This window comes from Dryas octopetala, chromosome 5, assembly GCF_963921425.1.
Source record: "Dryas octopetala chromosome 5, drDryOcto1.1, whole genome shotgun sequence".
Lineage (NCBI taxonomy): Eukaryota > Viridiplantae > Streptophyta > Magnoliopsida > Rosales > Rosaceae > Dryas > Dryas octopetala.
Genome location: NC_141370.1, coordinates 21,373,410 through 21,399,016, shown reverse-complemented (window position 1 = coordinate 21,399,016; position 25,607 = coordinate 21,373,410). Strand labels below are relative to the sequence as shown.

At 36.2% G+C, this 25,607-nt stretch overlaps 3 protein-coding genes and 1 pseudogene across 4 annotated transcripts; 1 reads left to right on the top strand and 3 right to left on the bottom strand.

Moving 5' to 3' along the window:
- The first annotated feature begins 157 nt into the window (after positions 1-157).
- PHOX3 (Octicosapeptide/Phox/Bem1p (PB1) domain-containing protein / tetratricopeptide repeat (TPR)-containing protein) lies at positions 158-3,660 on the top strand. Its single transcript, XM_086245390.1, has 3 exons — positions 158-2,833; positions 2,926-3,142; positions 3,264-3,660. The coding sequence occupies exons 1-2, from the start codon at positions 808-810 to the stop codon at positions 3,072-3,074; spliced, it is 2,175 nt and encodes a 724-aa protein (XP_086101516.1). The 5' UTR covers positions 158-807; the 3' UTR covers positions 3,075-3,142; positions 3,264-3,660.
- A 351-nt stretch (positions 3,661-4,011) lies between these two features.
- LOC147285703 (uncharacterized) lies at positions 4,012-11,896 on the bottom strand. Of its 2 annotated transcripts, none has more exons than XM_086244358.1 (16): positions 11,687-11,896; positions 10,838-11,147; positions 10,600-10,728; positions 10,309-10,516; positions 9,552-9,698; positions 8,906-8,980; positions 8,464-8,535; positions 7,867-7,938; positions 7,558-7,629; positions 7,370-7,441; positions 6,987-7,061; positions 6,285-6,356; positions 5,803-5,946; positions 5,106-5,177; positions 4,724-4,870; positions 4,012-4,520 (listed from the first exon to the last, which is right to left on the bottom strand). In XM_086244358.1, the coding sequence occupies exons 2-16, from the start codon at positions 11,039-11,041 to the stop codon at positions 4,336-4,338; spliced, it is 1,746 nt and encodes a 581-aa protein (XP_086100484.1). In that variant the 5' UTR covers positions 11,042-11,147; positions 11,687-11,896; the 3' UTR covers positions 4,012-4,335. The 2 variants fall into 2 exon arrangements, with proteins under 2 accessions (XP_086100484.1, XP_086100485.1); XM_086244359.1 differs by having other exon boundaries at positions 6,987-7,058; positions 11,687-11,895.
- Positions 11,897-12,998: 1,102 nt separating this feature from the next.
- TIP1 (Ankyrin repeat family protein with DHHC zinc finger domain-containing protein) lies at positions 12,999-19,298 on the bottom strand. Its single transcript, XM_086243344.1, has 13 exons — positions 18,818-19,298; positions 18,247-18,387; positions 17,531-17,643; positions 16,883-16,962; positions 16,602-16,765; positions 16,102-16,240; positions 15,905-16,004; positions 15,131-15,188; positions 14,837-14,914; positions 14,644-14,742; positions 14,140-14,218; positions 13,877-14,025; positions 12,999-13,671 (listed from the first exon to the last, which is right to left on the bottom strand). Exons 1-13 carry the CDS (start codon positions 19,100-19,102, stop codon positions 13,240-13,242), a joined length of 1,917 nt encoding a protein of 638 aa, XP_086099470.1. The 5' UTR covers positions 19,103-19,298; the 3' UTR covers positions 12,999-13,239.
- Positions 19,299-22,619: 3,321 nt separating this feature from the next.
- LOC147285701 (STS14 protein pseudogene) lies at positions 22,620-23,141 on the bottom strand (annotated as a pseudogene).
- Positions 23,142-25,607: the final 2,466 nt, after the last annotated feature.

The window sequence follows — 25,607 nt, the reverse complement described above, 5'->3', positions numbered from 1 at the left end:
CAAGAAACTTGGAAATCACGGAAACGCGGGACCCAGCATGTTAAACATTAATTTTCTTTCCTTTAATAATAATTTATGTTATTTGATGAATAAAAAAAAGAAAATTAAATTATCACGTTCTTCTCTGCTTTTGTGGCGTTTACGTTAAGCAGTGAAAATGTTGTTCCTCCAACACATTATAAAAGCGCCAGCGGACATTGGATTGCTTTTTCCTTCCATTTCTGGCATCCCATTATCCCACACATTTTCTCGTCCGAGTTTTCCTGTAACATCTGAAGCTTCTTCACCAGAATTCAATTCCCAGATAAGTTTTTCTGTTCTGAGCTGAATTGGGGGTTGGTTGTTTCTCTCTGAATTGGGATTTGTTTGTTCTTGGATAGCCAGTAACAAATCCTGATTTAGAGGGAAGGAAATTCTTGTTTTTGCTTGTGTTTTAAGTCCGGTGTCTTGAATTTATGCTGTTATGGTTGAGGAAAGAAAGCCCACTTGAGCTAGAAGGGAGTAGCTCAACCTTTTGAACTTCTTTCATAGCAATTGAGCCCACAAAAGGAGGTCCTTGTTGGAATTGGCTTCTGGGAAAAGTGCTTTGGTTTTGGTTTGCTGGTCCTTTTCTGATTTTTTGTATTAATATTGGATTGAATTGTAAGGATCTTGTTTCTGGTTTTGGAATTGGTTTGTTATGTGTAAGTATCCCTGTTTACTTAATTGGATCAGCTAGTGAGTTCTTAGCATCCAGGTCTGTAGCAAGATTAAGTATTAGTTTTGTTTTGTTTCTGGCTTAAATTTTTTGTATGAATTGTTGAATGCATGATGGGGAAGCAAAGTGAAAAAAAGAAGAAAAATGCAGGAGAAAAATCAGGTGATAGTCCACATCAAAGCAAAATTGGGGATAACAGCCCAAAAGCCTATGATAAGGACACAGCAGTTTTCATTTCAATGTCTCAAGAACTGAAGGACGAGGGGAACAAATTGTTTCAGAAGAGGGACCATGAAGGGGCTATGTTGAAGTATGAGAAAGCCCTCAAATTGCTTCCAAGAAATCATATCGATGTATCCTATCTTCGGAGTAACATGGCAACCTGCTATATGCAGATAGGGCTGAGCGAGTACCCCAGGGCTATCAATGAGTGTAATTTGGCTCTTGAAGTCACACCCAAGTATAGCAAGGCACTGTTGAAGAGGGCAAAGTGTTATGAGGCTTTGAATAGGTTGGATTTGGCTTTGAGAGATGTTACTACCGTCTTGAACATGGAGCCAAACAATGTCACGGCAATAGAGGTTGCAGAAAGAGTGAAAAAGGTACTCGAGACGAAGGGACTGAGGGTGAATGACACAGTAATTGAGTTGCCTCCAGATTATGTTGAACCAACTTATGCTATGCAGCCAAAGAAAGTGATGAAATTGAAGAGTCGGAAGAAGAAGGGCAACAAAAATGAAGAGAAGAAGGCTGAGGAAAATATTGAGGAGAAGCCTGAGGACAATATTGAGGAAAAGAGGCCTGTGGAAATAGCTGAGGAAACGAAGGCTGTAAATTTAGCTGAGGAAAAGAAGGCAGAGGTCAAGCTAGTTGTGGAGGAGAAAATCTGTAGTACAAAGGAAGAAGTGCCTAAAAGAAGTGTGAAATTGGTGTTTGGAGAGGATATAAGATGGGCTCAGTTGCCAGTAAATTGCACCCTCCTGCAACTAAGAGAGGTCATCCGTGATCGGTTTCCAAGCTCAAGAGCAGTTCTTATCAAATATAGAGACCCAGAAGGTGATTTGGTCACAATCACCACTAATGAAGAACTGAGATGGGCTGAAGGATCAGTAGAATCACAAGGCTCTGTCAGGCTGTACATAGTAGAAGTTAGGCCTGAGCAGGATCCATTCTTTGAGGAACTGAAAATTGAAGCGTACATGCCTGTGCAGCAAAATGATGTATCTGAGAATGGTAGCATGGTAAAGCACAAGGATATGAAGGGGCCATCTTGCATTGAGGATTGGATAATCCATTTTGCTCAGCTGTTCAAGAACTATGCTGGGTTGGAATCTGATACATACTTAGATCTTCATGAACTTGGAATCAAGCTTTACTCGGAGGCTATGGAAGAGACAGTTACAAGTGAAGAAGCCCAAGACCTTTTTGGCATAGCTGGAGGGAAGTTCCAAGAAATGGCAGCTTTAGCCCTGTTCAACTGGGGAAATGTTCACATGGCCAGGGCAAGGAAGAAGGTGTATTTCACAGAAGATTCTTTAAAAGAATCTATCATTTCAAATATCAAAACTGCATATGATTGGGCACAAAAAGAATACATAGAAGCAGGAAGGAGATATGAAGAAGCGCTGCAGATCAAACCAGACTTCTATGAAGGCTATCTGGCCCTTGGGCAACAGCAGTTTGAACAGGCAAAACTTTCTTGGTATTATGCAATTAGCAGCAATGTTGATTTGGAGACGTGGCCATCTACAGAGGTTCTACGACTTTATAACTATGCTGAAGACAGTATGGAAAAAGGCATGCAGCTGTGGGAGGAAATGGAAGAGCAACGCCTGAGTGAACTCTCCAGGCCAAGTACTGTTAAAACCCAGTTGCAGAAAATGGGTTTGGATGGGATGTTCAAAGACATATCAGCAAATGAAGCCGCAGAACAGGCTACAACCATGAGGTCTCAGATAAACCTCCTATGGGGCACCATGCTCTATGAGCGATCTATTGTGGAATTCAAATTGGGGCTCCCTGTATGGAACGAATGTTTAGAAGTTGCAGTTGAGAAATTTGGACTTGCTGGGGCTTCTCCAACAGATATAGCTGTTATGGTTAAAAACCACCCTTCAAATGATAATGCATTGGAAGGTGACACAATTCAGTCTTTTGCACTTGAAACTAATTATCTGCTACCTTTAAGTAGCTTAGACATCTAGTTGCTCATTTTTCTATTATTGCAGGTCTGGGGTTCAAAATTGATGAGATAGTACAGGCATGGAACGAGATGTACGAAGCTAAAAAGTGGCAGAGTGGAATTCCATCATTCCGGTTGGAACCATTACTTCGAAGACGAGTTTTGAAACTTTATTCTGCCTTGGAGCATGCTTAAAATGATAGCATTGAATACACACACTTTTACTGCCCCATTCCATGGAGCATATAGTCGTGCATATTGAGGTAGGCATGAGCTTATAACTCTCTTGTGTGGCATATACCTTGAATTGTTCATTTTTCCCCTTTTCTTTTGGTCATGTCGTGGTTACAATTTCATGTGGATTGTCTCTTCTGACTTCTGCAGGTTTTCTTGCTACTGCCCTGTAAAGTTTCAGGCTTTCAGCTATGGCCTCGTAGTTTCTATAAACAGTGGATAGTTGTGGATCCAAATTTTTATTCCTAGTAGTTGTTCGGAGAAAACAATTTTCCATTCTCATTTTACATTAGGAGGTTCGAGGTGAAGTTGCAGGTCTTCATTTTAGTTAGCTTCTGCCCTTCATCCACATCGCTTTACAGTTTCTGTCAGAATATTGTTTTATGTAATTGAAGCATCTATGGTGGCATGTTCTTGATTTTTTATTTTATTTATTTATAGTTTGATACTAGTGTGGGGTGTAAGTATAACTTGAATTATTTTGTGTCTGTAGTGTTTTTTAGGGGAAAAACTTGTATTGGAGTAATGAGGCTCTGTCATTTTTTAATAGCTCTCTCTCTCTCTCTCTCTCTCTCTCTCTTTATGCTTGCTTATCCATGTATGTAAGAAAACATGTAAACACGCTCATACATTTTCGCCAAAACTCAAGAACAAAATTGTCCATCAAATCATCGATGTTTGGCCAACCTGCATTTGTGCTTCACAAATTATGAATCCAGCATTTCATAGTCACAGGCACCCTGATGCCCGAAATACATACCCACATTTTTTATTTTAATATTTTTTTTATAGTAAATGTAAAAAAGATGAAGTGGACTTCGGTGATCACATTATAAATCTACCCCTAAAGCCTATGATAATTGATAACTGAACTCAAACACCCCTTGACCCACTTCCATGCATAAACGTATCTCAATTCTCATCAAGATTTACTTAAAGATCAATATAACCTCAACCCCAAGTTTTGGGGTTCAGTTGCAGCACAATATGTTTTCATTAACATAAATATTTATATATACACTTCTATGTCAAAGAGATTTAAAGTTGGAAGCTAACAAAACGTACATCCAGATATAGGCCATCTGTACATTTATGAAAATGGTTATTCCATCCAGAAATTTTGGCCCCTTTCTCTTTCTATATGGAATTATTATTAACCTGTACACAAAGCTATCCACGCAGATAGCAGGCTATTTACATCATATCTGACAAAGCTTCCAATCTATTCTGGCCGAAAGCTTACTAGATTGGGGAGTGCAGCTGACTGAAGCTTCCTGATTTCAGGAGCAGTCACCTTGCAAGATTCCAAGGTCAGTGAACGTAAATTCTTCAAAGGCTTTAAATACTGCAATCCCTCATTGGTAATGCGAGAATTTGAAATATTTAACGACACCAATGCAGTCAATCCTGCATTTAACAACATCATTCAGTTCAATAAATGCAGTGCAATGTGTCAAAACTAAGTGCAACTTATAATAAAGATAATCCTTAGTGGGAACCAAACACTTGACAGTCCAAACTATTTGTGCTCCATCCATCACACAAATATAATTCTTGTATGACAACAAGCCCTAGTACAAGAAAAATCAGAAAAGAGAAACCAAAAATACCAGAAATAAATTCCAAGGATTTATCTGTCAGGTTGCAGTTCTGCGACAAATTTAGCCATGTCAGACAGACAAGATCTTTGATATTCTTCACCCCAGAATCAGTCAATCCTCCTCCGCATATTTCAAGAGATTGAAGGTTCTTGAAGTCTGTTTGCACAAAAACATATAGGAATATGAAGTATGAACTTTCAAATGAGAGGATTCCTTGCTATTGCATTTGGTTACTTTCTCGTACATGTAATCCCCCCACATAGGGAGATCAGGATTCGGACCAGAAGCCCTCAGCGGATGGAGAGAACACCACAGGAAAGTTACATAGAACAAGGAATGAGGATTCATTATATAAATAAATGAAGATCATACTGCAAATCTTATACCATACATTTTAAACTGTTTGCTCCAGAATCCGAAATGCGAGCGCCAAAAAGATCCAGGTGTGTCAAGCCAGTAAGACCTGCATCAGCAAGAGTGTAAATACTATGACTGGCACAAAAGGCTTCAAGCTTCAACCAAACACAAGGGAAGTGGGGGAAGCTACAATTCGTCATTAAGAATATAGAAATTTTGATGCGAAATATTTCTATAAAGTTTGCTCTTTAGAAGAATATGATCACTTTTCTGACAGCCAAAAAAAAAGAAGAACATGGATCAATTTGAGTACACCTCCATGCTTCAATCATAAGTCACCTGCCTAGAAGCATAAGCCTATCTTACATGCACACAAAGTTGACTTATGACATGGACTACCTCAGTCTCCACTTAAACTGAAACCCATATTATCTACAGATCCACCCATCTTGGCCTAAAATAGGGGTTGCAAGCCCAGGCAAGGGAAATATACACCTCCAAAGTCCATATTAGTGGTTAGCAGTCAGCACAAAAATCGGGACGCATAATTCATCATAACTACATCAACATAAAGCATATAATTTAATGAAAGATACATCTAGACTACCTTAAATTCTAAAGACCTCAAAGTACGAGCATACCCAGATGTTTCACCCAAACTAACTAGTTGCTTATAGAGAACTCTTGCATTCAAAGGAGCAGTACAACTTAAAATACACGAAAATCCTTACTTGTAATAACAGCAAGTCCAGCATCAGTAATTTGGCGAGCATCCAGATTAAGTGATTTGAGAGATGTCAGTCCAGATAACTTTTTTAAACCAGTGTCAGTTACTAGAGTGAACGACAGGTTCAAATTCTCTAGATTGGTCAAACCTGGAAGCAATGACAACCCAAATCAACTAATGTTTAAAAAACAATATATGTTAGAATCCCTGAGGGGATAATGGATTATTAATATAAAATTTTCATATGCTCAATAGATCAAAAAACAAAAATGGTTACTTGTAAGATTTTTATAATTTTCAAATTTTAAGGTACATTTAATCTTTGAAAATTAATAGGAACTTGGTGTAAAAATATTTCAAAAATTCAAATTACAAAATACCAATGTAGCGTGAAACCATAGCTGCAGCATATTCAATATTTACACTGAACGAAGAAACATTCAAATCATGAACACAGCCAACTTTATGCAGGAATACAACCCTCACCTGAGATATGGCGAAGCCCATTGCTTCCAACTTCAGTATCAGACAGCTCCAGGTTCTTCAAGAGTGTAAGGCCTGAATAGAAAAAGACCAACATAAACTCAGATAGGTCGGCATGTTCTGTTACAAGGTGATACCATCTAGTCAAAAGAATGCCAGAGTATGCACAAAATTCCCAGCAAAATCAGTATTCCAAATCCAGATTATTACTTCCTACATTTTCAGCTACTGAGGAAACCCTACAGTTACTAAAAAGGACAAAGTATCCCCACAAATTATCAAATTCTTGGAAAAATAAACACTGTTACAAATTTTTTTAGTGTTTGGTTAAACATAGGGATGGGAACCTAATGAACACTATCAACATCAACTACACCTGTATATATATATCCCCCTTTACAAGCCCGAGCAGGGATTTCAGATATAAAGAACACAATCCTAAGTGAAAATGAACATGAAGTTGTCAATTTGAATTGACAAAGAAGACATGCTCAGATTAGTCAAATGCATGCAGTTGAAACTTGAAGGCAACTATCTTTCATTCTTAAGCATCTAACCTTTGTAAAACAAGATATGCTAGTGTTAGGATTGAAGCACCAACGCCACACTTCCATCCCAATTGAAAATATTTGAAAAAAAACCCAGCCCATTTAAACAATATCACTGTCATCCAAAATGAAAAAGGGTAGAACCAGAATAGTAAACCTGCCAAATTAGCAAGACCCTCGTCACCTATCTTACAGGAATCCAGATTCAAGCTCTCCAGATTCGTTAAACCTGCTAGAAGCGACACCAAATACAAATTAAATTTATGACCACTATCAAAAAGTTGAGAGCAATTTATCTCATGCATTTTGGTCAGCTGGGACTGAAAAACATATTATACCGAATATTCCTTCGGTAAATATGCACAAGAGCAAGATCATCTTAGATAGAAGAATTTGCAACTATTTATTTACTCCACATAAACTATAGCACAAGCTGGTGGTCCCACAGTCAATTAATATTTCTACATTAAGTAGCTAAAACAGATCAAATGTGAAATCAGAGAAGGATGGAAGAAGGGAGGGAGGGGGGAAAGAGAGAACCTTTTAGATGCACCAAACATGCATCTGTGATATTGTTGAATCCCAAGCTCAAAACCCTCAATTTTGTAAGTCCTGTAGAAATATGGTTAGTATGCAAAATCAAGATTACCAATTATTCAGCCAGTTAAAAAAAAAAGGGGCAAATCTGTTAAACAAATAACCAGATCCATTGTCCTATTGTCACTCACCAGAAAACTTATCGCATCCTTCATCAGATAGACCACATCTGTTGAGATTTAAGTATGCCAGGGCAACAAGAACTGCACCAGAATCAATTAGTTTTAACATATCATAGGACACACAAATTCTATATCAACTAAATTAACAGTGCAATAGATACCTTTAAGAAGTTTGTTGAAAGATATGCAATTTAAGCACATTTTCTAGGAATATTAAAGTGAATCTTTCACTTCAAAGCTTGTAGCAGTCTTTAGAATAATTATCAATGCTATTAACAGAATCATTAGAAAGCATAAAACAGCAAAGAGAAAGAAAACCTGAAATAGATTCCAGACATGCAGCAGTAACATTGCATCCCTCTAAATTCAGCATATTAAGCTTGTGCAAGCCTGCCATGCACAAATGAAAGCTGAGCAATTGAGTCTTAGAGAGGTAAAGATAAACAAAAATTATGAGGGATAAACCGAAATGATCCAGCAAATTGATACCCTAAAGAAAACAGTATGATAATTTCAAATAGGATGCTGGATTTTCCTTGCTCTCCCCTAGAAAAATTCCTGTATATGGCTTTTTCCTTTTATTTTATCTTAGTACCGTCAATGATAATAATAATAATAAATAATAATAAAGAAGAAGAAATACTCCTAAAAATAGGGGCATCAGCAGTTGTTGCTCCTCTACAGCTTGAGCTAAGATGGTAGTGCATCAAAGTTGGATTCTCTCTCTATCATAGTCACTGTTTAAGTAGTGTCACCATCCTACTCTTCTAATTGCATATATAAAGTGTCTATGCTTGTGTTTGAACTTTGAATGTGTGTGTGTGTGTGTGTGTACACAAACAAATAAGAAAAAAACAGAAATTGAGAGAAGCAGAAACTATTGATGCATTGACAACTAGAAAAACTATGGAATACCTTTCAAATAAGAAACTCCAGAATCAGTAATGTTACAGTTGGATATCTGTAACTCACTCAGGTTAGTAAGCCCTGAGAAATACAAAAATAAGAGTGTCAAGAAGAGTTTATCCAAAATGATATTTGTGCAATTAAGCAAGAAATAAAATCAATGCCGAACAAATTTCAGTCTAGGAAAATCATTGAAGGTGAAACTTTCTTGCAGCTTCCTCTTTCTGAACAATAAATCTGATCCCTAATAGGGACAATTTGAAAAAAAACAAAAAAAAAAAAAACAATTGGATGTAGCAGGACATTATAACTTAGGTGCTCTCAAAATGTAGGTCAAACTTTAGGTGTCCAGAATACTCTGAGGAGACTCTAGAATACTGCATTTCTGACACTAAAATCATAGCATAATTATTAATCATAAAAGAATGCAATGAATTATAACAAAAATTACCTGATATGGCCTTCAAATCTGAATCTGTGATGCATTTACAACATCTAACATTAAGAGACTTTAGCTTCATTAAGCCTGCAAAAATATAACTATAACAAGTTAAACCCAAAATCAATGAGTAGCTACTCACCAAATTCACCAAGTTCAATCTAATGCCATATGTTATACATTAGTTTTTCCTTGCTGGACATAAGTTGAAATTCTTTTGATGTAATTCAAGGCCCACACTTCAACCTTATATTCGTACAAATAATGCATGCAAAATGTCTTAAGGAACACCTAGAACACAAAAGTCGACGATTGAGACTAGGATGAGAAGTTTCATTTAGTAAGCCATGGTATAATTTTTAAGCAGGACAAACCTTTAAGATGAACAAACACAATCTTTAAACAGGCAGGACCCCAAGAAAAAAGAATTCAAGATCCACATCATTTTTTAGCTTTTCCTTGCATGACATAAGCTCATGTTCTTTTGATATACTGTTCAAGGTTCACATTTCAACCATACATTCTCACAAATAAGAAATGCAAAATGTCTTAATGAACACCTCTTTAGGTGCAAGTTCATGTAAGTTGATGATTGAGACTAAGATGAGAACTTCTGTTTACTTAAACAGACATAATTCACTTTTTAAACAGGATAAACCTTTAAGATGAACAAATCCACCATGAATTTCTGAACACCTCTCGAGGTCCAACTTTTCCAAGTTAACCAAGCTGGAGAAAGCACGCATCCCTTCAGCACTTATTGCATTGCTCCTTTTAAAGCTCAAAGATGTCAAGTTTGAAAGACCTACAGAACAAGGCCAAAATAAGTATTCACATCACCCAACAAAAATTAGCCACTATAAAGAATTTAACTGATACAAAAGACTATCCAAGTGATATTAGTTGTTGGAAATATAGAAGCGAAGGCACGGCCTATGTGATTCCAGTATAAACTAAAAGCCAATTGGATTAACAATCAGCACATAGAAGAGTTAATGCACCAATCCTTTGCAATAGCACTTAGATGGCCAATTTCCCATGATATGGATTAACAAGCAAATGAGGTTCTTTGCAACTTCCCAAATGTCTCCAAACAATTATAATCATCAAAATGTTAGTTGGTGATCTTGTGCTTAAGATTTGTTTGTGGTTGGATTTTCTAGATACTACATCATTCTTTTCAGGTAACAAGGACATTTTTTATTCCAATTAAGTTTCTACATGCTACATTTTAACAAAGATGAACAGCCAGACTTTATTTCAGGACAGAGGTGTAGGAAGGACTTCACTGATAAAACCTACTCAGATAAAGGATCAAATTATATAACTAATGAGATCAATGAGCAAAAGTTTTAGTGCTAAAATAGCCTAAATACAATCCATAAAACATTAAAGAAAAAAAATAGAGATGTTACCACTTATGTGTTTAAGTCCATGTTCTGAAACATGGTCACAGTAATTATAAGTTAACGCTTGGAGGTTTGAGCAGTCTTTCAGAAGTGCCAATCCAGAATCTGTCACCTCAGAACCAGAAAGATCAACTGAAAGCAAAGATGAACCTTGTGAAGAGATGACATCCATCCAACTATCTTTCACAGCAGGGAATTCACCCAAACAAACATCCTGCAGTTGCAAAATAGAAACCTAATAAAAGACAAGCCTTTCAAAATTTTAAGATTTTTTTTAACCATCCCCAAGCCCATTACCTCGAGAGCGCAATCTCTAAAAGCTTCGAGAGAAACATCGGTAAGAGACTGGGAACAGACCAATTCGTTAAAGATCTGCTGGCTAACATCCCTTGGCAGCATTGAAAACGAACTATATTTGTCAATGTCCTGTAACAGAGATACATATATAAGACCAGGAATCACCACCATCTGAAAATGACTCATGTATAATCCCACAGACACAGGCACAAGCTCACATGCCACAGAAAGCAAGTACCTGGCATATTTTACAAATGCATAATTCCAAGAGAGATGGGCAAATGCCTGCACCTCCTGGAGGCCGTTCTACAGTGGGTCGAACAGATGAAGTTCCCAGCCATTTTGAACTGCTACTTTTAAAATATCTTCCAGATGCTACTCTACGAACGCCATCTTCTATGACCGGTTGGTCTCTCTTCCTTGAACAAATTCCCCCCATCATCTAACTTTGTGGTAAATTATCAACTAATCTCATGAAATGCGCAGAAAATAATATTATTGCAGCCCATTCCAGAACAGCCGATCAGGGGCATGAACTCTCCTTCACCCTGGAAGGCAAAGAAACAAACATTATGGTATTTACATCACAAAACAAACAAACAAAACACATACCCTGAACATAAAATGTGGTGAAAGCACTAAAGCACGTCATGACAATTGACATGGTCACATAGCTGTACAGTAGAACTAAGAACTGCCAAACCAGTGGTAACGGAAATACTTTCTCAACAACAAATGAACAAAGAAAAATTACCCAAATCTTAAATCACCTTAAATACACGAATCATAATAACATACATCAATACTGATCGAAATTAAAATATACATGTATATATACATAAATACCATGTACCGAGCATATATAAGATATGTAAAGCTAAATAGCATGGAATTTTCACTTTTCACGAACAAAAAGAATAAAGCAAATATGATGATTCAAAATTTTACTCTTTTTTTTTTTTTCGGTTTCTAACATATAGTGATTCTCGGTTAACAAACAGAAACAGAGTGTACAGTATCAGCTAAACAACAGCGTTTAATTATGAATTATCAATACAATAAAAACAAACACAAGCAGAGGTCTCACCGATCATTTAAACATCAAAAAGAGAGAGCGACAGAGACTGAAACTGAAACAGCAATGAATCGGGGGGTGTTAGGAGTTAGGACTCGGCAAGAGGAAGAAGAGAGAACAAAGACTAAGAAGGAGAGAGAAAGAGTGAGGTGAGAAACGAACACGAACCCCCACCCGATCTTCGCCACGTGGCCATTCGCGCGGTTTCGTCAGTCTACTCTACTCGTGATTAGCTTTATCTCCTGAAAGAGAGAAAATGAGATAAGAGAGAGACACGCCATGCCTCTTCTGTGGGTCCCACCCACTGACTGTCGTTTTCTGCTTTTCTTCCGGCGGGAAGAGCAGGGCAATGGCATTGCCGCATGGAATAGTATCTAGACTAACTAATGGGCCTACTTGACCCAACAAAAAATATAATAATGGGCCTATTACTTGGAAGGGAACTTTGGAACGGTGTCGTTTTAATCCCTTTTTATACTCTCTTTCTTTTGTCCTTTCCTTTCTATTGATTAGGAAGGGAGGAAAAAGCTTTTTTATAAGATTGATACTAATTTCTTTGGCATTACACTAATATTTACAAAGCGTTTTTACGAGGTTTTATTTTGTGCATAAATTAAATCATAAGCAGGATAAATGAGGTCATCAATTATGATTAAAATGGGTTTAGAGTTTGATTCTTTTACTTCAGTTTCATCCACTCCTAAGTCCTACCGCTCTCACCTTTATTTCTTTTTATTGATTCTACTTATCCTTATTCTAAAGTGATTGATTATTTTTTTATTCTTATTTTTAAAAAATAAACTAAAAGTAAAACTGGCCGGCATGAATCGTATGATGCATATATAATAGATGTTGGTGCTTAAATATTACCATTGTCTTTAGCAATGACAGGAGGAAAGTGCATAAGCGACTCAACATAAATGATGTTGAAGAAAAGAAGAATTATGTTGCAAGCAATGCTTTTCCTGTTTGACCACAATTTGCAGAAGACTATTGGGATAATCATACAATCATACAAAGATAATGATAATTAACAATGATGGTAACAATAAAGAAACTTGCAAGAAACAAGTTGCGCAATTGTATAATAACTTAAATGACTAGATTGGCGATGTCATTTTCAACCCCAAGCTAGTGTTTGGTGGAATAGAGAAGGGAAATTTGCAGTTGGATACATTTCAGTGGGTTAGCGAAAGCCCCATGTTTTCATAATACTACCTTACCTTCAGGTCTCAGCCAAGGGTCAGGTCAGGTGGCAAGTTGATAGAACTTAGGTCAAGGTGTCAAAATCATGACCCTATACATAATTGTAAGAGTCATCAACGTCATGAACATAATTAAAAATAGAATTAACATCTTTCAGGTGGAATTTGATTCATTTACAAAAGAAAAGATGTTGTAAACTATTGAACATCTTTCAGAAGAATAGGATAGAAGAGAAGAAAAAATGTTTTTTACAAATGGCATATGCTCAACACATATTCTATAAACATACATTGATTTTTTTCTTTCAAAAGTTCACAGGGGCCATGCTCCTCCTAGTCCTTTCTATGTTCCACCCCTGATTATGAAGCTACAAAAGATCGGGAAGTGTTCCGTCCAAGGCCAAGACCCAAGCCTAATGGAACATTTTCAGTTTTTGTTTTCCCATGGTTATTATTATGGTTGCAATGAGCAGAATGAACATGACCATGATGTGCTGTTGTGTTGGAATTTACATTGATTGCAATATGACCATTGCCATTCGTGTGATGAGAATAGGCATCCCCCCCATTTTGCAAGTTTGAATTCTGCCGCATATGCCTCATTCCAATCCCCTCATCATGAGCTGATTCTTCAACATATTCCACATCTTCGTTGTAGCCTTTGATCAAGAAATCAGAACAGTTCTTCCTGATCCCATGATCATATGGGTTTCTGAACCGACCACCTGGGCCTCTAAGGTAGTTATAACGCATCGCATTTGCCATTTCATTAGTTGTAATATTTTGTGATATCTGTGACAAAAAAAAAGATTATGGATCAACAAAAAAAATGCCAATGTTGCATAATAAATTGTTACAAACCCCTTACAGATGAAGATATGCACTATGCAGCATCTTAAATTGCATGTTTGCATTGGTTGCAACCAGGTAATTCAAAGATTATCACAGATACAAATAATCTAGACTTATTTTTTTCAAGAACAAAAAAAGGACTTACCTGAGAAGCTTGTACAACAGTCAAAACTGCCACGCCAAAGAAGAGGAAGATATCCACAATCAAAAACGAAATAGCACCCACATGATGAGTAGCAGCATAATTAATCCATGATCCAAAAGAAGATGGGCTCATTGGATCACTCCAAACTCCTGCAAAATGAAATTAATTTCTTTTAGCAGATTACACACATACGCACACAGACAATTTTATGCCAAAAGAAATTAAGGAAAAAAAAAAAACAGAGTCAGCCAATTAGAACATACTTGTAAGTGTAACCCCTCCAGTAATCAACATTGCCATAACTTCCAGAACAAGGAAAATAAAGAAATCCTTTTTGTTTTTCTGTATAACAAGTAGAGAAGAAAAAATAAAGAGTAAATTAATCATAACATGAAAATGAAATTATATTATTATGAGCTATGCATGTCAGGCATAAAATAGTAATGTTTCCCATGCTGAAACCAACCCATTATCTGCACCATTAGACATGATATCCTTGACCACTTACAAGAGAGCAATTGACAGATCAACCACACGGTCAAGGAGGTGATGAAAAGGATTTTAAAATCATTATATAGCTAAATTGACTACAAGAATCATTAAAGACCTCATAAAATATACATCATGCTGACAAAGATTCTACTTTATTCATGGGAACAGATATTCCACTTGATACCTAAACAACAAATCATATGTTTTCTTCATTAATAAAATTGGGTAACATTGGAAAACTATGTATGGAACAGAACTTATTAATGTCAATGCACCTTGCCAATGCAATTGGATACCCAAGGGCAATGGTGGTCAAATTGTTCAACACAACGATCGCAAGTGGAACAGTGCTTTGCACGAAGAGGCCTGACAATCTGATGACAATGCAATGCAAATCAAGTTAGACAACAGTCTGAAGACAACTACGTAAGATGGTTACAAGCTGAAAAGGTCAGCAGTCGGTGGCACCTTGCATGTTGCACAGAGCTGAGACCAATTACCAGCTAGCAAGGCAGGATTATTTATCTCAATCTTCAAAAGTGGTTCCTAAAAAAAGATAAAAATTCAACATATTAACATAACTTTTTAGAGGGTGTAAATGAAGAGCACATTATATTCTCATTTGCTATATGAGAATTATGATATTAAGTCTTACCTATAAGAAAATCAAGAGGAACCAGCAAAAGATGCATGAATTAAATCATTATTAAATATGTTATATATGGAAAGAGGGTGTGGAAAAAAGAAAAGAATGGTACGCACATCATCCTTCATATTTTGTGAATCATGGACATTCATTCGGATGTAACCTGGATCCTTGCTGCAATAAAAGAATTTTAAAAAATCAACAAAATTTTTATTAAGAGACAATGCCCCAGTGCTGCACCATAATATCTATGCATGCATGAAACATAAATGTTAATGTGTGCACACAATACATGACTTCTTCTATAAAACAAGACTTTATTTTTCCATCATTGCAGTAGGCTATATCCAATTCAATAGGTGTAGGTTAGTCTACAACCAGCTTAAGTATCATAGACATTGTTACCGAAAAAAAAAAGTATCATAGACACAAAATTTCCAGCAGTCTGATTATCCAAGAGTGAATGCTTATCAATTCTAGTATGTTAAGCCAATAGCAAGCAGGAAGCCAAAATTTGCAATGATATTGGATCACATGCCAATCTGATTTAGGCATCTTTACCACAATGAAATATATCAATGTTAGCAGAACTAACCCTTAAAATGAAAGCATCGTGATAGGAGGAGCAAAAAAATAAAAAAAGGAACTTGCAGCCCACCAAGAACAGGATTTGAACAAATCATGGCAATAATTCTATACAAGAACGATACTGGTCACATATTCAAATAAGCACTCTAATAATAATAAAAGTTCACTACCATATAGTCTTAATATATGTGAACCCCGGTTGTCCTTGTAAGAAACCTAATTATGTCCAACATGATAGCCAGGCCAGCTGATCAAGTCTGCAATTGAAGTCAAAGAATTCACAACTACTCTATATGTCATACCTGCTACACCTATAGAACATGACCAGACCAGCAGTTGCCAGGAAAACTCCTAGCCATGCTATAAAAAGAGATCCGGCTGTTAACTTTGGCAGATTTGGTGCTGCAAGCGAGTTGGACAGGGGGAGACATTGTAAGTATTATATAATCATGACAACAAGGGCACATATTTAAGTTTCATATAAAGCTCAGGGAGATACCCATGATGACAGAATGAGTATAGGTCACCAGGAGCACAAAGATTATACACCAGAGTAAGGGTGCAAGTCCTAGTTTTGAAAGTTGCCCGAGACGACTGCTCCCATCACAACGTTTGTCAAGAAGCCTTCTAGCATTACCCTGAAAAATCATATTTATTAGATCATGTAAGTACTTTCCATTCTTTCATTTATAAGTTCCAGTTCCTTGGCAGAACATAAGCATGTAAGAAGCAAAAATCCAAACACCACAACACCCCTCTCTCTCTCTCTCTCTCTAGGGAAACAACAACCACATGTCCTAAAGTTTTTAGATATTTACCAGGAATTCTTTCTAAACATAAAAGGAGCGGGAAAAAAATCAAAAATACAATTCATCACATCATTACAAAGCACGAAAAATGAACGTCCTCAAAGTGGGAAAGGTATTGAAACATAATGCAATGAACAAACAAGTAACATTACTAACCAATTTAAAAGTGTTTTGGTTATGGAACACCTACAAGGAAAAAAGCAACTTGTCTGTGATTCTTATCAGCAGCAAGTTGTGCTGGTGTAAGGCCAGTGTTATCTGTAACCATTAAGTCCTCCTTCTTTCCAGCCTGTACCAACACTGTGCATGCCTCCAAGTTACCCCTGATAGCAGCCCAATGCAAAGGAGTGCAACCTGCAGTTGCACAGACGCAACCAGAAATTGATTATTATGCATAATAAGTTAATTATACAAACATATTTTGGCATCCTTGCCCTAGTGGTAAAATAATGAAACGCAGGTGGTACTTACCCTCTTTATCTTGGCGTCCTTTATATGCATCCAGAAATAAAAGAAGACGTATACAATCAGCAAAACCTTTATAAGCAGCCCTAAACCCAACAAAAGAAAAGAAATTAAATTTACATGTTAAGCATTGTGCAAATTTTCCATCTGAAAATTAAACATATAATTTGGAAAATACTAGGAAAGTAGGTGAAACTGGCCGAGCAAGCTTTTGCCAACCAGAGGAAAGCAAACAGAACAAGTCTTTGACTATATTATCATAAGAAATGCACATGGGAAAAAAGTTTCACATTCAAACATTGCCAAGCGTATAATCTATCTACTATCCAGGAACTGCCTAATGAAACATGATGCATGCCCATAACAAAGTGCACATATAAATAAAAAAAAATGCTACAAATTGTACTGGACATGGAGGGCTCCATAATAGAAAGCAGCTTGTTGCCAGTCAAGAAATTTCCCAATAATATGACCAAATAGAGAACAAACATAGAATAAAATATGTGATTGGTTTCAACAAAAGTTTACCTTCACACAAGGAAAACGTAAAAAATTCTTTCATAAGCATGGGAAAGAATTTTGCAACATAAAAGAATACTCCTACCCAAGAACAATAAACTAAGATGTAGTTAATAACTTAATATTCTCACATACCAGTGTAAAGGGCTTCTTCCATCATTATCGGGAGCATCAGGGTCAGCATTCCATTTTGAAACAATATGGTATAGGAAGGCAGTCTGACCATATTGAGCCGCAACATGTGTATTCTGTGGTGAAATCAAACTTGATCAGTAAAATTAATATGTTTCAGCCAATTTATCAGTCAAAAAGGGGGAAAATGTTTTCAGTTACTAAACTGAGAACCTAAAATATAAATTTAAAACAATTAGTGCAAGATAACACCAAACTGGCTTATCCAATTTCAATTAAATAGTAAACTCGTAGCTGTATCAGTGGATGCCTTTGCGGCAACCATACTTGCAGAAAATAATTAAATGCTGTTTGCAAAAGCTCGCATTAAATTATGAGATTCAAAATCATGTGAACCTGAAATTGAACTTCTGAACTTGCTCAACATCGATATACATTATCAAGATCACTTATTTTATACTAACTTTCACTTTGACATGGTTATGCGCCCCTAGATAGCTGAATTGCAGGTTCTGATGGATCGTATATTTCCTTGAAACTTCTATTTACCAATGCACATATTGTACTTAGAATAGCTAATACAAACACAGCACATACTATGCTTGTTCACAAATTCTGCATCAAATTTCACTCCCAAGATCCAAAACCAACAAAATCATACTATTCTCTAAAGCACAGACAATTAGGATTGTGAAGGGGAACAGAAGGTAAAAACTAACCTGATAGCCATACATATCAGCTGCATTCACCCGAGCACCCTCTTGGAGTAATAGCTCTGCAACCTGGATTGCACCCCGCACTGCACACCAGTGTAATGCTGTCTGCCCCGTGTGATCTGTTGCATTCACATCTCCTCCGTGCTGGCATTTAAGAAACCCAATAACAAACTGGTTATGCAAATACACTTATTCTGTATTTCAATTTTTAAAAAGCAACAACAACGATCATAACAATAAATAAATAAATAACATGAAGAAAACCCAACACCAAAATGGTCAACACAAATACACCTTTACTAAACGTCAACAAATCACCGTTCTAAACCCAAAATGGTTAAAGAATTACCGTTTCCCATTTCATTTTCAATTATCAGATAGAAGAGACGAAGTCTGAGCAAAAGTTGACATTTACATTGAACTAAGTAACACAAAATTTAATCTTTAATGCCTTATGCCTCCAATCAATAGCATAACTGAAATTTTGATAAACTTAAGCGCATTACATAAACCCATCAAAGAAAGCAAACCCAATTCATTAAACTCCAAAAAACGAAATAGGGTGAATAACAACCTCAATAATATACTGGGCAGCGGCAGTGCGGTTGTTGAGAGCGGCCCACTGGAGGGCATAGTAGCCGAGGCCATCGGTCTCGGAAACAGAGCAACCCTCGCACTCCACCAATCTCTGAAGCTTCTCCAAATCCCCGTACGCAGCCGCCGTGTAGACGTCGTTTCGCAGACTCTCTTCCCCAATCCCATTGGCGTCGCCGTTGTTCGTCGAATTGGCCGACGCACCCGCCGATTCGCGATCGCGAGTTTGGACCTCGTCCTCGACGACCTCGATCTCCGACGACATTTATACGTGGACCCAAAAAAAAAACCGAAAGTTCGAGCAACGCGACTGGCGGAGTTGGCGTTGTTCTTTTTTGTGTACGCGATCAATGCATTGAGTTTTTGGGTCTCGATTCGTTGACTATGTAAATTTGTAATAAAGAAATTGAGGATTGGAAATTAATTTGGGGTTGTAGGGTTTTTCTGCGAAGCCAGCCGCGTTGACTGGGGTGGTGGGGGCCTGGGGGGAGAGAGGGATAGAAGAAGCCAAAGGATTCGCGTATGCATTGTCAGTAGGTAAATACCGTAATTCCAACATTTCTTAAGGCTCTGTTTGGCATTTCTTCTTTTCTTTTACTTTTTTGTTTTTTTGGGGAATTTTTCTTGTTTTTTCAAACAAAACCCTTTTTTCTTTTTTCTTTATAAAATTAATATTATCCGCGAACGCATTGAGCAATAGAGAAGAACTTGCATGTTCCTGTTATAGGGACAGGTGTTATCCCCAATAGAGAGAGAGAGAGAGGAAGAGAGTAACAGAGAGAGAGAAGTGAGAGAAAAGGAATGAGAGAGATAGAGAGAGAGATGGGGGGTGTGATAACAGCTGGCATACCTGCTGTTGCAGGTAAGTTCTTCTCTGAGCAATATAATAGAGAAGTAAAGGTTTTAAATACTGGTATTGTACTTCAAGTAGGTGATGGCATTGCTCGTATTTATGGTCTTGAAAAGACTTTCAATCAAACAAAAATTTCAATTAATTTATTTATGTGTTCGTATGATCTGTATCTGTCTTAATTATGCTCTTTATTCAAGTAGTTTTTTCGTTGTTAAATTGCCCGAGGCCTACACTTTTTGAATCTAATTGTAGATGTTACGCCAGTAATATTCCTTTTTTTTTTTCTTTTAGCCTTTGTTTGGCAAGCTGCTGTAAGTTTTTGATGATAAGGGAAATGCACCTAGTGCCGTAGCTAATCGAGTAGCTCTAGAAGAATGTGTACAAGCTCGTAATGAAGGATCCTCATATAAAATTATTGACTCTAGAGATATAATAATATGGAGAAGACAAAATTGTTTCAAGCACCTACAGAACTAGAAGCGCCCCTTGAATGTGTTTGAAGAAGAAGAGCAGAGCAAACGAAGCATGCCCAAAAGTAAACCAACCCCTTGGACTGCTACGAAAAACACCATCGGATTTCAAAGTAGAACGATCTAATTCAAAAATTTCACCCAATTGAGCACGTCTAGCATATTTTTTCACAATAGCAGGATCACTATAATTGACTCCGTTGACTGGAAAGAAATGAACGGTTTGGATCTGTATTAACGGCCAATTTATATTAGAAGAGAAGGTTCCATGGGAACAATTATTTATTTATATTTTCAAGGTACTTCATATCTTTTTTTTCTTTGAAAATAAAAAGAGAGAAGAAAAACAGTGTGGGAAGAAATGACAAGAAGATGAGTTGAAAATAAGCGTAGATCCAGAGATTCCTGAATAGGTCAACATTTCGAATTGCTGCTTAATCCATAGGCAGGCAAAAGACACTCAGTATTCTTAAAAAAAAAAAAAAAAATCAGAACCAAATCAAGAGGATACAGATCAACTCTTTCTTCCAAAAATAAATTATATGGAAAAAGAGAGCTCCGTTGATGAGATTGTGATTTTTTTTTTCTTGTTTCAAAAGATTTTATTTTAGGCAAATAACTAAAAACGCACATCCCTATGTGCTCTATCTACAAAACCAAATCAAGGTTCATATTGTCGAACCAATGCTGCCATAATCCCAAGTGTTGAAACCATGGTGAAGTAACACTTCCTATTTTTTGTAGTAGATGAATGAATTGTGGGCAAGTTTGGGTTACTATCAGCGAGCAAAATTTCTTTGAGGTGCTTTATGTAAATATGCTAAAAACCTCACAGTTTTTTTTTTCTTAAACTTCCTCTGAAAGATGGGGTAATAATGGCACCACTTGAATAAGTTTAATTCGTTATTTATATGCATGTGTGATGGTCCGATGGATGAAGAGTTTTATTGTTTAACCATATAATTAGTTTGCAGTTGATGAACAGTCCATTTTGAAGCGTCATAGAGTATGCCCTTTTACATCTAAATTTGATTTTCTCTCCTCCTAAATAGTTATTTTTACAGTCCATTTTAAAGGGTTATAGAGTTTGCCCTTTTGCACCTAAATTTGATTTTCTCTCCTCCTAAATAATTAAAAAAACAGTACTGCTAGATATACCACATTTTTATACCATAATTTCATACCATCTTATGTGGCAACTTACATGGCATTCATACATTGGATACTAAAAAATAAAAATAAAAACCCAAAAAGAAAAAGAAAAACTCTGTTCAATAAAGTAATGACACGTGAGATGGTATAAGAATGTGGTATAAGAAATGTGGTAAGTATAGCATTATTCTTAAAAAAATAACCATATAATTAGTTTTGTAAGATATTCACATGAATAAAACATATATATCATTTGACCGATAATTATGTAACTTGAGCATATCAGCTTGATATCTCATACTGAAACATCAATTCATATCTACGAAAACATCAATTGATATCTCATGTCCGCCAGGCTTTTTTGGCCGTTGGGTCAAAATTGATGTTTCAGTATGAGATATCAATTAAGTTGATATTCTTCAAGTGGATGAAATGTGTGAACTTTTAAGTGCACCATTACTATTGATTATTAGAAACTGTATCGATCAATATGTAAGTATAAATGATACATCGAATTAATCTCGCAACTATAAATGAATTAATATATAGTTGTCACTTCAACAAATTTCAAAACTGTATGGACTTCAATTTAAGACACCCGTACGTAATACATAGATGTCATAGAAATTATAGAATGGCTAGTACCTAGAAGGCTAGAATTCCAATAATTTTTAGAATTGTAAAGTTACCAATCAGATTTACCCCAATTAAGGAATCAAACTAGCTATATATAGCTCCATTTCAACGACAAAACTCTTTGATTTTTTTTTTTTATAATTTCCTTTTATCTTTGGAAAATCACTTTCGTATCCCACGAAGAAAGTAGGATTCATTTATCATCTCAAAATCATTTTTCAAGTCATCCCACCAAGAAAGTTGGATTAATGGAGGCAATCATGGTAGATTGTGTAGTGAACTGCTAGTTAGGGAGGCGTACAAGAAATTAAATGAATGTATAAATTGGTTCAGTAGTTGTGAAGCAGTATATGTCACATTCTATATAAACAAGCAACATATACAATGGATTAATATTGGAATTCGCTACTGCCTACTGGTGCACGAAGCGTAAATTAAGGAAGTGAGAAAAGTGAGTTAGCTAGCTAGGTTTATATTTATCGTGGGATTTTGATGGTTGAATGTATATACGAGCTGAGTGATTAATACTTTATTTAAAAAGTTATTTTAATCTGCAAAAATGAATTAGCTACGTACATTTTATTGTTTGTCATAATTAAGTTGGGTGCATGCATAACAATTAACATCGAACTTAATTGTGCATGTAGGTACTACGTAGGTAGCTTAATTAATTAGTACGGCCTCGCCCTTGCAAAGTAATAATCTCCTGGAGGATAATAAAAACAGATACCCAAACCGGTCTGCTCCTTGGCGCAGGTGGCCAGTGCACACCCCAAGTCCGAAGTCTTGTTCCGCACCAGCTGCGTGTAGGCCCCGCAATCGCGATCCCGCCAGCACGAGTTGTCGGTGTGGTTGTAGTACTTGTTCTCCGCCACCCAGTAGTCCACCGCCACGCGCGGTGTCATTGCCGCCGTGTCCACACCCCCCAAGTACACCTGGTTGATTCCATACTTGTCAAGGCTCAGGGATGCACTCTGGCAACCCATGTAGTCTCTTTGCTTGCTCACCACTTGGCTTGCCAGATTGGCCAGGGACTCGCTCCACTTGAGAGGCCCAACCCCCACTGCACCTCTCGCTTCGTTGTGAGCTTCCAAGAATTTTTGGGCTGACAGATCTGCACCATAGGCTGATGATGATGAGCTGATCATGGCTAGAGCAGCAGCCACTACAACCAACGCATAATAATGCTCCATATATCTTGTATTTAATTAATTTCTAATTATGTGTGCTTATGAGCCTCTGATCAATCTATAAGACTAGGTAATCACCTGGTCAATTTCTGTATATTCATTCAACTATATATAAATTACAGTATATATAGCCATGCATGTTTATAATTAAGACTCTTATACAAAATATAAAAACTTGAGAGATGGCAGATCGATGACTTATCCTAATTTAGCTAATAATTAACTGATCAGATTACCTTGAGTTATCCTTTGATGGGCATGATCAGTTTGTTATCAAACAAAATCAGTTTTTAAAATTTAATAAAGAAAATTCAAGTTTTGAAAATCTGTCGCGAATCAATCATGATACAATCGATCCAAACTTTTAAAGAGCTCTATCCTACTTTTTTGAAATTATTTTTTAATTCCAAATCTAATATTAGATTTTAAAATTGTTTTTTAATTCCAAATCATTAATGAATCCTTAATTCATTTTTCCCCGAGATTCAATTGTCTTGACCTTGCAAATAATATATATGATTATATGCATATATATAGCTATATCAAAAAAGATAACTGCTTTTCAAGCTTCAAAAGCAATTAGCTAGGTTGTCTCCCACCTCATATTTTGTAGCTTCGTATTTTATTAACTATGCAGCGATTGATATATATATATATATATATATATATATATATATATAATATGTTGTTGCAGCCTGGTGACTTCAAAAGCAATGCTATAATGTACCTGGTGACTGCAACAACATTATTGCTAATTTGCTACGTACATAGATTAATGGAGCCTTCTTAACTTGCTTTAAATTTATTAAAGAATTGTGATGCTTTTTTGTATATATATATGATTAAATGTTTGGAAGTTGGTTAAGTGGTATAGATATATAATTCATGCGTAGCTGCTTGTGTATAAATTTTCAAAGAACACAACCTATTAATTTGTTGAGAGGAAAGGCAACATAATATTGGTTAGTCGTTGTGAAGCAGTGTTATAAACTAAAAAATAAAATCTTACTTTATCAAAATACCAACCAAGACATGATAGCTAGATAGCTTAAATGTTAAATGATAGCTATTTTATCTTTTTATTTATTTATAAAATAACCTACTTTACTGTTAATTTAACTATTTGCTCAAATAATAACTACTATAAAAAAACAAAAAGAGTCCAATCAATGATCAATTAAAACACGAATATTTTATGAAGTAATTATTAATGGACAATATTTGAGTCACTCCCAGGGAGTATTCCAAGGTCACCTCATCCGCCCAAATTTTGATTTCGGCAATGCCGGTACATGATCGAAACCATTCACTTTTTAGATAACCAATAAAAGATCTGTAAAAAATCAAATCAATCGGAAATCGTTATATAACTGTTGTCAATTAAGTAAAAAAAATTGATGGTTTTCAATTAAATAGTAATTTTTTGATCAAACCGTTATTTAATCAGTAAAAAAGTGAACGATTCTGATCATGCACCCACATTATACTAAAATTACAATTTTGAAAAAAAAAGGTGACATTGGGGTATCCCTATAGGGTAGGGTGACCCAAGTAGTGTCCATTATTAATTGCATGAACAAAAACACCACGTACATGTTTGCTTTAAAAGTTACAAAGTTAAAAAAATAAAAATAAAAATAAAAATATATAAAATGATAAGTAACTGCATATTCGATCGACTCTCCACAGCTGGCTTTAGTTACCACTGATCAATTAAGAAATCATCAATTAATTAAAACCCCCTCTTGAACAAATTTAAAGTTTATTATCTTCAAACACCAACAAATTTATTGTTTTGATGAACAGTATATTAATGATTTAGAGTACTGCTTGTCTAATCTGATGACATTAGTTAACCCAGTATTATAGTATATTAGATATATGTTATTAAATATATATATATATATATATGCGCGCAAATGCAGGGTCATCTGACTAAGATAGACCACGTACAAAATTAAATATTGCTATGCAGATGCAGCCATGCAGGGTCATCTGACTAAGATGGACCACGTACATATATGTATGGCAACATGGGACACATTATTGCTAGGCATATATTAGAAAATGTTCGAAATTAAGGAGATATAAACATATTATAAATAAAAGTATTTATTAGAAGAGTAATGAAGGTACATCGATCAATCTTATTCCAATTAAATAAGGAGACAAAGTCGATCAGTCTCCCACTGACGTTTATATATATATATATATATATTATCCCGAAAAGCAGAAACTATTGTTTGCTGGATGACAATCTGTATGGACCGTTCGATAGGGTTTACGGACTGGGCCAGAACAGTCCGCGCCATTAACCACTCGTGTAATGCAACACATTCCACGAATTGCAGCTGCTTGATTTTCGATAACCGGAGGATAGCAATCACTATGACCTTCACTGCTAGTTGGTGGTGGTCCTGGTGGAGGTGAGTTTGGAGGAGTACCACTAGGAGGAGGAGCTGGGCTGGG